At 41.9% G+C, this 13,703-nt stretch overlaps 1 protein-coding gene across 3 annotated transcripts in view; it reads left to right on the forward strand.

The window, feature by feature from the left end:
• Positions 1 to 10,072: 10,072 nt before the first annotated feature.
• LOC111155170 (solute carrier family 4 member 7) overlaps positions 10,073 to 13,703 on the forward strand; it is a 103,330-nt gene continuing 99,699 nt past the window's right edge. For 2 of the 3 annotated variants that reach the window (XM_022515250.1, XM_022515256.1), the window contains exon 1: positions 10,073 to 10,155. In XM_022515250.1, coding sequence (XP_022370958.1) covers positions 10,108 to 10,155 — 48 coding nt within the window. In that variant the 5' untranslated portion in view covers positions 10,073 to 10,107. Of the gene's footprint in view, positions 10,168 to 13,703 lie in introns of all 3 variants that reach the window. The other variant, XM_022515254.1, reaches the window with a different exon arrangement.

Consider the following 13,703-nt stretch of genomic DNA (forward strand, 5'->3'; position numbering starts at 1 on the left):
CAGATGCTTAACCAACAGAGCCACCCAGACACCCCTAACCCATTGAGTGTTTTGACTTGGCCTCAATGAGAGAAGTGATCCCTCTTAACAAGTTATGAATATTCTTATGCACTATTTAGTTTTAGTTACTACTATTGTGCTTGGCTTATTTAAAGTGATATTTAACTTTCAAATACTCTTATTCTAAACCATTGTGAAATAACATTAAAAAAAATGTTTACAGCTATCTTTTCTTAGTATAAAAGTAATTTATTCATTGTAGAAATTTACAGAAACATAAAAAAAAATTTAAAAACCACCTATATTCCTGGGGCACCTGGGTGGCTCAGTCCTTGGAGCATTCCATTTCTGATTTCAGCTCAGTTCATGGTCTCAAGGTCATGAGGTGGAGCCCCACATGAAGCTCCCCATTCTGTGGGGAATCTGCTTGATTCTTTCCTTCTCCCTTTGTCCTTCCCTGCTCCCCCCCCCACATGCATATGTGGGCACATGCTCTCAAATAAATCTTTAAGATAAATAAAGAAAAATCACCGGTATTCCTATTTACTGTCAGCATTTTCATCTACTTCTGTTTAATCATTTTATCGTTAACTTTTAATATATTAGTTTAATTGATCATTCACTGATAGGTAATTATAATTAGGATTAAACTTTATGTCAGCTTTGTATATAGGTCTTTTAACAAAACTTGATACAGTGAGCATTTTTCTATGAAAATTTAGAATGTCTTGGTGAGTACATTATATTCCATCATGAAGATATGCAAACATTTATTTATTTAATACTTTTTCATTGCTTCATTTTTAGATGGTTTTTAATTTTTCACTTTCATATATACATTTCATAACATAACATTGGCATAAACCCCATTGTATATAAACAAATATATGTCCATATCTATGACCCATCTTTTAAGACATTCCTCGTGATGCTATTACTGGGTTGAAGAACATGCTATTTTTTGAGATTGTTAATACATGTTGCCAAATTGCTTTTCAGAAAGACTGTACCAATTTAGGCCCAGAGGGTGTCTTCAGAGGGAGATGCTAGAAATTACCCTTGACTAGATGGATCCATAGGGGCCAATAAGCACTAGGAAATGGATGTGATTTATGGATACACTGATTAGCCTCCCTGTGTTCCGTGATCCCAGACTTGTATTCCTAACTCTGACAACCTAGTTTCACAATGAATAGTATAGGTGGGGTGTAGAAAGAGCCCTATCAACTACATCTACTATTGTACCAAAGTCTTATAGAATATATGTTACTGATGAGGAGTCATGCCATCTTCATATACAAAGGGCAGCTTATGAGCGGCACCATGGCCTGGATCTCTATTCATATTATAAACATTATTGCAAATTGGCATTTAAAGAGGAGATACAGTGAGGGAGTCATTGGTAAATGATAACACTAGTATTCTCATTGGTGGGGGATATATTCTCAGTCCTCCAGTGGAAACATTTTCAAATTCTTGGTGATTTTTCTGGTTAACTGTCTTTAGGAGAAGAAAAAATGCAGTGCTTGTAGCTTCATACTTTGTAAAAGATCTTTTTCATCTTCCCTCCCCATTCTCAGCTTTCAGCTGTGCATGATATGTCAATGGAACTCAACTATGAAAAACAAGTAAAAGGAAAGCTTACCACTTCTCAGGCCTCACTGACCCCAGGCTACAAGGACACGGTTATTATATTTAGGTGGAGTTGTCATGTGGGTTAGTGTGCCCAGTGACATGTGCTGGACTGGCTCTTTCCACCAAATGAATCAGTTTGTGTAAGAAAGGAACCATAATTTAGTTGACTAGGACCATAATTCCTAAGATTAGGGCTTATGTTGCATGTATGCATGTGTGTGTGTGTGTGTGTGAGAGAGAGAGAATAGGTGTACTCTTTTACCTACAGGCATAAGTTACCATATACTGGCTTCTGGCTTCAAGCAGTAAAGATTACAGAAGTCCCTAGGATGTCTAGAGAGCATTTGGAAGCACCCTGAGGTGCTTAAATTTCCACTTGATCTGATCTCTCTTCACTCTCTATTGGCAATTCATTAACAGCCTGAATTTCGCAAAGCAAAGCTATAGAACTACAAGAGAGATCCAGACGGACAGGCCCTGGGTGGGAAGTGAACCCCTAATCACACAGAACTGTTTTTAAGAGAGATCTTTAAGGACAGGGACAGCATGACTGGAACAGGAGAAGCGTAAGACAGGCAGGAGCTCAAAGCTGTTTCTAGCACAGGAGGGAGAGATACTGAAGAAGTTATAGAAAGTAGGATCTTCAGGGCTCCCTATAGTTAAAATAGATACAGCACTCATTCTGTCAAGTATTTTATTATCTATTGCCTTATTTGGCCATTGCCACACCTTTGAAATAAAGGGAACAAGTATTGTAGGTGTGCAATCCTTTATTCGAAACCTTTAGGGCCAGATCTTTTAGATTTCAGAATTTTTCAGAATTTAGACAAATGACGTAATGCCAATTGTGTATGCTATGAAGCACCCTTAAACGGGGTCTGGGGTATCAGCCTGTTATCAGACCCATTATTTTGGTAATGAGACAAGTGGATATTCACAATAAGGAAAAAAAAACTATAAACAGCTTCACATCAGTTTAGGTGAGGTTTCTGCAGTTAGATGAGTTATGAAAATCATTTAGTTTTTCAGAGATTTATGGAGTTTGCAATTGAGGGTAAAGGATTGTGGTCTCAATTATCCCCATTTTACAGATCAGGAAACAGAAGTCCAGAGGTGTTAGTGACAACATGCAGTGTCATGCAGAACCTAAGTCTTTTTCCTGTCAGTTTTAGATGATCATAAAATAAGATGATTATGAATATTTCAAGATGATCTAAAGCAACCCGAAAAAAAAAAAAAAAAATAAAGCAACCCGAGTATTTATTTTAACATTAGCGCCTGGTATGGGGCGCCTGGCTGGCTCAGTCAGTAGAGCTTGCAACTCTTGATTTCAGGGATGTAGTTTTGAGCCCCACGCTGGGTGTAGAGATTACTTCAAAATAAAATCTTAAAAAAAACCAAACTCTTAAAAAAAAACAGAGATTACTTAAAAATAAAATCTTTAAAAAAAACAAAACCCAAACTCATTAATGCATGGTAACCTTTTAAGAAATTTGATTCCATCTTTGCCTCCCTAAAAATCTTTTAAACCTTTGTTTCTCTTTCTCAAGATGGGCCTTGGGATTTTAGATTTCTCCATTGGTTCAGATGAGTTATTTTCCAGAATTCATTGTCGTCTCAGTTGTGGACCTGCTTGAAGGGACCACTTTCATAAAAGGGGTTTAAGTATATCTAAAGAGTTGTGCTGAGAATTAAAAAAAAAACAAAAACAAAAACCAGACAAGAATCATTCAATGTTTTCCTAGCCCAAATGCAGAGAGGAATGGTCCTTGGGAAGCAATCAAAACACAAGCCACACCCAGGTGTACCTAGGTGTTACCAAAATGGACTCTGACTTTTAAAGAACACTGCCTAAATCAAAGAGTGTAACAATCTTTAAAAGAAGTTTGCTGGCATATCTCAAAGTGCCAATGTACACTATTCTGTACCCACTTGCCATCTGTTACTCAATGGTGGATTATGGTATTTCACCTAATGCCTGAGCAAACTAGATGGTGACCAATGACTTTGAACTGACTTGGAAAAAATCAGCATTGTTAAAGAAACAATGAGCTGAGTGTTACTCAGTCTAGAATTCAGTCCCAGGGCCTTTCCTAACTTGCTTTGTTATTTGATCATGATAGTGCTTATAGTCTTTGACATAATTGTACTTTGTACAATAATCATAGTTCCTTCCCCATATGTGCATAAGATAATTCAGAAATAGACATACAAATAATTTTGTATGTGTTTCTAGAAGGAAAGATATAGATATAAGTATATAATTGTTTTTTTCCTTACAAAAAGCATCATAATATACCCATTTACTCACTTTGCTTTTTGTTTTTCTGTAACTTAATATTAAGAATATATCTTGAAACCCTTTTCTTATAGGCATACTTACATAACTCATTCTTTCAGTGCTAAATTGTATTTTGTTATTTGGAGTGCCAAAATATATTTAACCAATCCGCCTTGCTGACATAGTATTGCCAGTTTTTTTCCTATCAAAATGTATCAATGAACGTACCTAAACATATACTTTACCCACCATTTTTATTAGTGAAAGCAGATTAAAATGCTTTTATTTGTTTCCTATGGCACTAACTTAAGCTTTGTTCTTTAGGCTTTTTTTAAGACTACTTTTTAAAAGGTTTTATTTATTTATTTTAGAGAGAAAGAGAGAGAGAGCGTGAGAGGGGAGAGACTCAGAGGGAGAAGCAGACTCCCCACTGAGGCGGGAGCCCGATGCAGGACTCAATCCCAGGACTCTGGGATCATGACCTGAGCAAAAGGCAGGAGTTTAACCAACTGAGCCACCCAGGTGTCCCTTAAGACTATTTTCTTAAAGCAGTTTTAGGTTCAGCGCTAAGTTGAGGGGAAGGTACAGAGATTTTCCCTGTACTCCCTGCCCCCACACCAGCACAGCCTCCCCTCTTAACAACAGTGCCCACCAGAGGGATACTTTTTTGTTACAACTGATGAACCAACACTGACACATCATAATCACCCAAAGTCCATAGACTACATTACAGTTTACTCCTGGTGGTGTACATTCCTTGGATTTAGACATATGCATAATGGCATGTGTACATTATTATGTGACCAAATGGTATTTTCATTGTCCTATATGTTAGGTGTTGTGCTAGATGTTCTCAATTAATCTTTGACATTGCAAACTCAGGAGGATACTACTATGATTCTCTCCAATTTATAGTTTCAAAAAGAAGGCAGACAAGGTGAAGTCTTGCTCAAAAACATAAGAACAACCACAAAGGCAATCTGTCTCAGGAAGTTTGCCTGGATGAGGAGGGATGCTTCACCACTGGGTTACCCTGTTTCTTCCGATCAATAACCTTGATCTTTTAAAAAAAAATTATTATTGAAGTATAGTTGATATACAATGTTATATTAGTTTCAAGTGTACAACATAGTGAGTTAACAATTACATGCTGACAATGCTCACGATGATTAAGTGTAGTTACCTTTTGTCCCCTGTTGAAAAGAAAACCACAGATCCAAAATGTCACTTGGGTCGGGCCAAGTCACCAAACCCAATTGCAGTTTGTTTGTTTGTTTCTTTTTTTTTTTTTTTTAAAGATTAATTTATTTTTCAGAGCGAGAGAGAGAGAGAGAGAGAGCACAAGCAGGGGGAGCAGCAGGCAGAGGGAGAAGCAGGCCCCCACTGAGCAAGGAGCTCAATGTGGGACTCATCCTAGGACCCTGGGATCCTGACCTGAGCTGAAGGTAGATGCTTAGCCAGTCAGGTGTCCCCCAGCTGCAGTTTCAATATCCCCCAGAAATGTAGTTTTAACTGGTCAGTCAGGGATTTTCTGAGCAGTGTTCATGAGGTAATGTGTCACATGGACTCTCTTCCATTCCTTACAGAAAGATGAAGTAATCCTCATAATAAGACCCTCTGCCATTCCCCGGAAGGGAGGATGATCTTGCCTAAAATAATCCTTTCTTTTATTTTGCTTACAACTTTCTTCCCACCCTCCTTCCTGTAAATACCTTCCATTTTGTCTGACACCTTGGACCTCCCCTCTACTTGGTAGGTAGGATGCTGCCAGATGCATGAATCCTTTAATAAGGTCAATTAAATCTTCAAATTTACTCTTGAATTTTGTCTTTTTAACAGGCCATATTATTACAATATTATTGACTATATTCCCTATGCTGTGCTTTTCATCCCCATGACTTATTTATTTTATAACTGGAAGCTGAACCTCTTAATCCCCTTCACCTGTTTCTCCCATCCCTTCTGGCTACTCCCAGTTTTTCTTTGTATTTATGAGTCTGTTTCTGATTTTTTTTTTCCCAGTGCCCTTGATCTTGTCATTACCTCTGCTTGTAATGTTACCTCTTTCCTCCCCTCCCCCAGCAGTTTGATCAAGTAATACCATTAACATTCATAAATCAGTTTAAATCTAATGTGTTTCTCTGTAACTTTTCCAAATGCCTTCACTTTTGTCCTTTTCCTGTAGCTGGCAGCCCTCATTCCCTTCCTCCTCTAGCAAAAACCATTCTATTCTTTTTCATTGAGGTTCCCACGATCATATTAGAGCTGCACACATTGCATTGTTGGCATTTGTCTGTATACCAATGTCTTCCACCTTGAACTCCACGAAATCAGGGAACAGGTCTGCTTTTTTGTTCCGTTTTTTAAATTTATTGAAAGAGCTACTTCATTTTTCCCTCCCAGTCATCTCCCTATTGTCTTCCTCCCCTTACAACTGCCCTGGTGTTCTTGTAAGCACTATTCCAAGGAGTTTAGTTTTCCTAATGGGTGTGGATGATTGGGAACATTTAAATTTCAGCCATGACTAGAAGAGGTAATGAAGAGATTCATAATTGTTAATGGATCTTCCGCTAAAGGTTGGTTTCACGCTTTTCAAAATGACACAGAAGCTGCTATTTGTCCTTACAGAATATGTCCTGGCTTCTTAGAGACCTGTTGGGTGAAGATTATTTCTCTTCAGGATGAAGATCTTGCCAAGATGTTGTATCCATGTCCCTGCTAGTATTACCTACTGTTCCAGAAACCTGGGAAGTGTCTTGGGCTACAGCTAAATGTCATTAATTTTAGGTGCTATAAATCTATTGTTAGTGATGAATTTAGGTTCACATCCACCTTTGTTTAGCAATTGTCTCCCTGTGCTACATTTTGGATGAATATTTAAAATACTTAAGATAATAATTTGCCTTTCAGCACCTTGGAACATTACAGTCATTGACAATTGATGAAAGTGATTTTTTTTTTTTAAAGATTTTATTTATTTGACAGAGAGAGATCACAAGTAGAGAGAGAAATCACAAGTAGAGAGAGAGAGAGAGAGAGAGAGCAGGCTCCCTGCCTAGCAGAGAGCCCGATGTGGGACTCGATCCCAGAACCCTGAGATCAGGACCTGAGCTGAAGGCAGAGGCTTAACCCACTGAGCCACCCAGGCAGCCCTGATGAAAGTGATTTTAACACATTACCTTCTTTACTCACCACAGTATCACTTCAGGATGAACTCTGGCTAAGCCAGAATTAAATGGGCAATTGAGAGTAATAAATTCTATAATTCAGACCTTTACTACATTGTTTTTCTAGTAGTTGGGATCAAGTGAAGAGTAGAAAAAGTGCATGGCAACACAGAAGTCACTCAAAAAATAATTGTGAATTAAATAAACTAAGGGCTTATTTTTAATTTTTTTTTTAAATTTTTTGCAAGATGGATGAAGAGAAACTCATTTTCTAGCATGGTTTCCTGAGTGTGTATATGTATATATATATGTTGTTTTTTTTTAAAGATTTTATTTATTGAGAGGGGGGAGGGGCAAAGGGAGAGAGAGAGATATCCAAGTAGATTCTACACTCACCACAGAGCTGAGTGGGGCTTGATCTCACAACCCTGAGATCATGACCTGAGTTGAAATCAAAAGTTAGTGGCTTAACCAATGAAGCCATCCAGGAGCCCCTCCTGAGTGAATATTGTTAAGCCCTTCTTGAAGTTGACTACTTAGCTCTTTCGACTCTGGCTCCAAGGGTCATGGCTCCTACTTTGTTCCTGTTACTACTTTTGGTCACATCCTCAGCTGTCACCCAGAATGCTCTTAGGTCTTAAAGGATGTTCCCTTGTGCCCCCACTTCATTCAATTAACCCAAGTAGAGCTTACAAGGGCCAAGGACTCTTCTGGGTGTACTAGGAATTTAACAACAAACAAAGCAGGCGCACCCCCCCCATCACTGCTTGAATGAAGCATACATAAAACTATGCTAATGTATGTGTACAGACAATAAACATGATAAAGCATAACATATATAAAATGTTATAAGAGGGTAAGTGCTGTACAGAAAAATAAGGCAGAGAAAGGGAATGGAGGGTGTTCTGTGTACACTAATTACAGTTAATGGCTACGTTGTAAGAGAATCCAGAACAAATTCTTCAATATAAATCATATTCATCTTAGAGAGTGATGGTATGGGTACAAGTGATGGATGCCTTCAACAACTTTATAAGGTGCTTTTTTTTTTTTTTTTAAATTCCAGGTCCCTTCTTTCTCCATATTCGTTTCCTTTTCATTCTTGTTTCATCTTTTCTTCCCTTCTTCTTATTGTTGTTCAACTATCTTTAATGAGGCATTGGAATGGTGCAACAGAAAGAGCAGATTTACTAACTAGGACCTAAAGCCACTTATCTCTATGAGCCTCAGTTTCCTCATCCATAAAGTGGGGATAATAAAAACATATTTTGTAGTGTTGTGAGGATTAAAGATGAAGCATGTTTGCAAAACATCACAGTCTCTAATTGCAGGCCTCTTTAAGTGGTAGCTATTATTTTTTTTTTTTTTTTTTTTTTTTTAAAGATTTTGTTTATTTATCTGTCAGAGAGAGAGAGAGCAAGTACAGGCAGACAGAGTGGCAGGCAGAGGCAGAGGGAGAAGCAGGCTCCCTGCCGAGCAAGGAGCCCGATGCGGGACTCGATCCCAGGACGCTGGGATCATGACCTGAGCCGAAGGCAGCTGCTTAACCAACTGAGCCACCCAGGCGTCCCTAAGTGGTAGCTATTATTAAAAGCACATCTGCTCTTATCCAAGTAAGTGGATCTATGTGTGCTAGCCTCAAAGTAACTCTCTGGGAAGTTGAGAACAAAAGGGTACTAGGACCCAAACCAGGAACGAGTCTTGCAGCATCCTTAATTTTCTGACAAAGGGCTTTGCTAATATCCTATTGGAGATGGATAAGACATGTGCTCTGAACCCTCTGTAACATAAAGTCTCCCTCCAAAGCACCCATGAAGCTCTTATTAGCTAACTTTCTTATCTTTTAAAAATACACATGATAGCTCGGCGAGGAGCCTGCTTCCTCCTCCTCTCTCTCTCTCTGCCTACTTGTGATCTCTGTCAAATAAATAAATAAAATCTTTAAAAAATATATACACGATAACCCTGTTATCAACAATGCCCATAATAAGCATGCTGTGGGTTACGCAGGTTTGCGGATAAAAAGGCACTGAGCCCTTCCGTGACCGTCGGTGGCAGGTCCCATCATCATTCCCAGTTGGAGCTGTAGATACTTGAGAGCTGCGCTCCAGGTGTGGATATGTGGGGGTGGACTCAAGAGTGTGGGAGCCGCCGTGATGCCGGGTCAAAGGGACAAGCACACGAGGATACCTCGTCAGGAGGACTCCCTGTTTCAGAGGCCCGGAGCTGGGGTTCACACCTCCTGAACTGAGAGGGGAAAAAAAACACCTTGCAGGAGTCCTGAAGACCCGTTAGTTCCTTTGGGGTTCCTGTGAGCGTCCTTCAAAAGGGTGGCGTCCTCCCATCTTCCTGCTACTCTAAAGAACGTGGTTAGGAGGTAGGTGCGGTAGTAAACTCCACCGCACTTGGAAGCTTCAGGAGAACCTTCCACCCGAAAAACGAGTTAGACACTCTGTTTCAGTAAAGATTTTACAGAGAGGGGCGGAGCCTCGTGAGGAGGTGGCGGGGGGCGGGTGCACGCAGACCTCTGCGAGCCGCCGATTGGCTGGAACAAATGCCCGTCCCGCTTCCCTCCCTCCCCGTGTCCGGTGGCCTGCCGGCAGGACCCGCGGGCGCGCGGAGCAGGGTGGCGGTGCCAAACTGGCAGGGGGCGTGACGAGGGAGGCGGGGAGGGGGCGTGCTGGGGCGGGGCCCGGGCGCCGCGCGCGTCACGGCCTGCGGCCCCGCCCCCGGGCCCTACGCGGGTTACTCCTCCTCCCCCGCCTAGACCTCCCGCTCGCTCAGTTCTCGCTCCACGTTCCACGCCGCGGCCTCGCTCCCCCGCGAGAACCAGCGCTGCGGCTGCCGCGCGCACACGCTGCCCCGCGTCTGCCGCGCACGGCTCTCCCCACGCGCGCGCCTCGCTCACGGACGCACGTTCGTTTTCCCTCGCGCGCCCGGGCCGCGGCGGCGGCGGCGGCGGCGGCGGCGGGCGGACCGCGCGGGGCAGCTCGGTAGCGGCCGCCGCGGGCTGGCCGGCGGGCCATGGAGGCGGATGGGGCCGGCGAGCAGATGAGACCGCTACTCACCCGGGTAACGAACAGGGTGAGGGCGCCGCGGGCGGCGGGATTCCTCGGCGGGAGTTGGGGGGGGGCGCGGAATGAGGCAGACAAAGGCGGGGGCGCGGCGGGCGTCGCGGTCCGGCCACTCCGTCCCGGGCCCGGAGCCCCTCCGCTGCCCCGCAGCCGGCGCGCCTCGCCATCCCCTTTGTGTGGCCGCCCAGGGCGCGGGTGCGAGGGGGCGGCGGCGGCGGCGGCGCCCTGGAGGCCCGAGTGGGGGCAGCCGGCAGCGCGCCGCGGGCATCCTCGAGACCCGCATCCTCGCTGTGGCTCCGGCCCCGAGGGGCCGTCTGTCCGCCCTTGACCCCGACCAGCTCTTCCTTTCTCCCCTCAGCGCTCACCTCCCTTACTCCCGGGCGTTCTTCCTGGCCGGGGTCTTCGTTCCGGCTACCTTGGCGCTGGAGTTCAGATTAGCCCATCGAAAACCCATCTTCTTTCTCCCTCTGAGCGCGGCTCCACCTGTTTCTAGCCTCAGGCAGTGGTGAAGAGTTGGGGTGAATCTTTTCCCTTCTTTCGCTTCTCCCTGCCGGGTCCGCGTGGTATGCTTTGTTCGGTGAGTTCTCCGGCCGCGTGGACGAGCTGCCTTCGCGGCCAAGGCTGCTTTTCGCTGCTGACTCTGCCTGGTCCGCCTCCTCCTCTTTTGGCGAGAACCAGGGGAGTATCCTCCTGCCGCAGGCCAAGTAGAAAGAGGAAAGTGTCTTGAGCCCTCTGAGCTGCTCCTTCTTTCATCAGCCTAGCAAAATCTCGTATCCCGGTGGCTTTGGCTTCAGGATTCAAGGAGGGGGTTGCGGGGGGAGGCTTTTAGAAGGCCAGCGTTCCCGTTTAGGATGCTGGACCGGCGGCCCATGCTCGAGAAACTGACTTCCTGCTTTCATTAGAATACATGTGTCCCCACAGTTGTGATTCTCTTTTCTCTCTTCGTAGTTCCTGACTCAAAAGGGCATGGAAGTGTTATAAATTTTCCTACTTCCAGTTCTTACTCTGTGACCAGCAAAGGAGGGATGGTTGCACTGAAAATTTTCCAGTCTTTCACAACTAACAGGAAAATTGCTTTTCGTGTGTTTTTATTCAAGACTTTTCTTCCAACTCGCCAATCTTTTTAAAGAATATTGTAAGGCCCTGGAGACTGGTCATTCATTATTACTTCAGTATGTTCACTTAACAAATTCTCAAAACATGGAGTAAAACGGAGTCTCCAGACAGTGAAGTCATTTAGCGGTGGTTTTGGGGGAAGATCAAGTCACAGGGATGGTAATGGAATACTGGAAACTCGTTCTAAGGAATCTTCAGTAATTCTTTGTGTGACATTTGAATAAGCTGAGTTTGGAGGTTTCTTTCTTTCTTTCTTTTTAGCACTTTCTCTGTTAATGTGTATCAAACAGTGTTGTCACATTTGCAAATTTTCAATTCAGAGCAGCTAAAGAACGTTCTAGTGTTCATAAAGCTAGATGGAAGCTGTGTCTTCTCAAATACTGTCTACTTAGCTAGCAAAAGAAGCATAGTAATGCCATTGCCTTCCAGATCAGTGATTCGTTCGTTCATTGTAATAACACTTAGAACCTATTTTGTAGTATTCAACAAGACAGAACCAGCTCTGCTATACTAGAACTTACATTCAAATGAATGACAAAGGAATTATCAAGCACTTATTAATGGCCTGGCCGGGGAGCACTTTGGAAGGGTATACCTTCTAAATCTTTGGGAAGGTAAAGACTTGGCCACAGCAGACGTATACAGATCAGTAAGAGAAATCAAATATAATAAGCAGGCACAGCACACAGTCTAAAACCAGAATGGAAGAACAGGAGAACTGTTGGTTGAAGTAGTACAGACCACTGTAACTTAAAAACTGGGAAGAGAGGAACTCTCTTGATACTTATTTTTTCTCATCAGTTTTCCCCTGGAAAAGTCATAAAAATGTAAGATTATGATATTCATCAGTCATTTCTTCTTAAACAGGCAGCTACTTGGCATAGCCAAAAAAGTAGAATAAAATTAATATTTATAAAATGCTATCTTGGGTATGTGATTATGCAAAATTTTTGAATAAATTGGTGGTAGTTTATATTGCTCTGAAACAAGCCCATCTGTTCCATAATTTAGGCTCTGAGGTTTCTTCTGCTTCTAAAACTCTGTTCTTTTCATTGATCATGGTTTTGGGGTAGGAGGAAAGTCATTTATCTTATAAAAACGCAACTTTTGTTTGCTTTGCTACAGAAACTTATTGCAGGCCTCCCTTAGAAGTGAACTGTCAGTCTTATTTTCTGGTATTAAATACTCTGTTACAACAGATAACACTGTTTAGAAGGTTCCCAAGTTTTGGCAAGCATTTATTCTTTTAAGCAGTACACTATTTAACATAGTTCTGTTACCACTGAAATTTTTGGTCTGTTTCATGAATTTTGTTGTTTCACAATTTCATTTATTTTATGGGTATTATATTATCTCCTAGGTGCCAGGCACTGGGGTTATGGGCACACAAGGTAGAGTCCTAACTGAGTTTATTTTGGCATGTATAGTGAACACAATGATAGCATTTGCATTCCTGCTAATTCTATTTATGAGTGCCAGTTCAAACATTTTCCTGAGTTCATTAGAAATGCTTTTTAAAAAGTAGTCATTCAGTAAATAAAAGCTAATAACAATATACTGTGAATTCAGTGGTGATTGGCAAGTAGAAGGTTTTTCTGGTGGGTCTGTAAGCATATTCTTTGGGATCTGTGGTTAGGTATTGATAACTCAAGAGATAATATGTACCCAGCATAGTATCAGAATTTTAGTTACCTTTTTGCCTTTAGTTGGTTTCTCTGCATCACAGTCCATGGAGTTGTAATAAAGGGAGAAACAGGAAATCTCATCTGTCCAAATGAAACTGTAGGACAATTGAGTTGGATTGAAGAATTGTTTTATTTGGTAATTGAGAGTGGTAAGTATAGATTTTCTTCTAAGAGAACTTAGGGTATGAAAATTAGAATTTTTTTTTACACTAGTCTTCTGTTTCTTGAGTAGGTTAAAATCGAAAGCCAAAGTAACCTGTTGTTAGAGGAACCTGGTTTATTTTAGTGGTATGTGGTATGCTAACCAATATATTTTAAAGCCTTAGTAGTTAAACTTGTCAACATCCTGTAATGGGTTGTTTTTCTTCCTCTTTCTTTCCCCTTCTTTCTTGCTATATTTTACCACAAATATGATCTTAAAGTGGATAGGATCTGCAGCTGACAAAATGGGCTATTTACATAAAAGGAGCATACAGGTAGATTCAGAGGGTTAGTGCTATAGTCAGTGTGGCTTTTGACTTATATTATAGCTTCTTTTTGTTGACTGTAGATTCTCTAGTTGTCTGCTTTTTATGGATACAGTATTTCTAATTTTGCAGTAAGCATGTATCAGTAATAAAGATCAGTGTTTCTCTATGTAAGGGTGCCACAACCTGCTGAGAAGCTTTTAAGCCCACTTTTGAACTAAGAGAATTTTTGGTTCCTGTACATAGCACGTAGTCTAGCTTACAGTGAAACTTGCCTC

Source organism: Enhydra lutris, unplaced genomic scaffold (assembly GCF_002288905.1).
Source record: "Enhydra lutris kenyoni isolate GAN:26980312 unplaced genomic scaffold, ASM228890v2 scaffoldscaffold39, whole genome shotgun sequence".
Classification (NCBI taxonomy): domain Eukaryota; kingdom Metazoa; phylum Chordata; class Mammalia; order Carnivora; family Mustelidae; genus Enhydra; species Enhydra lutris.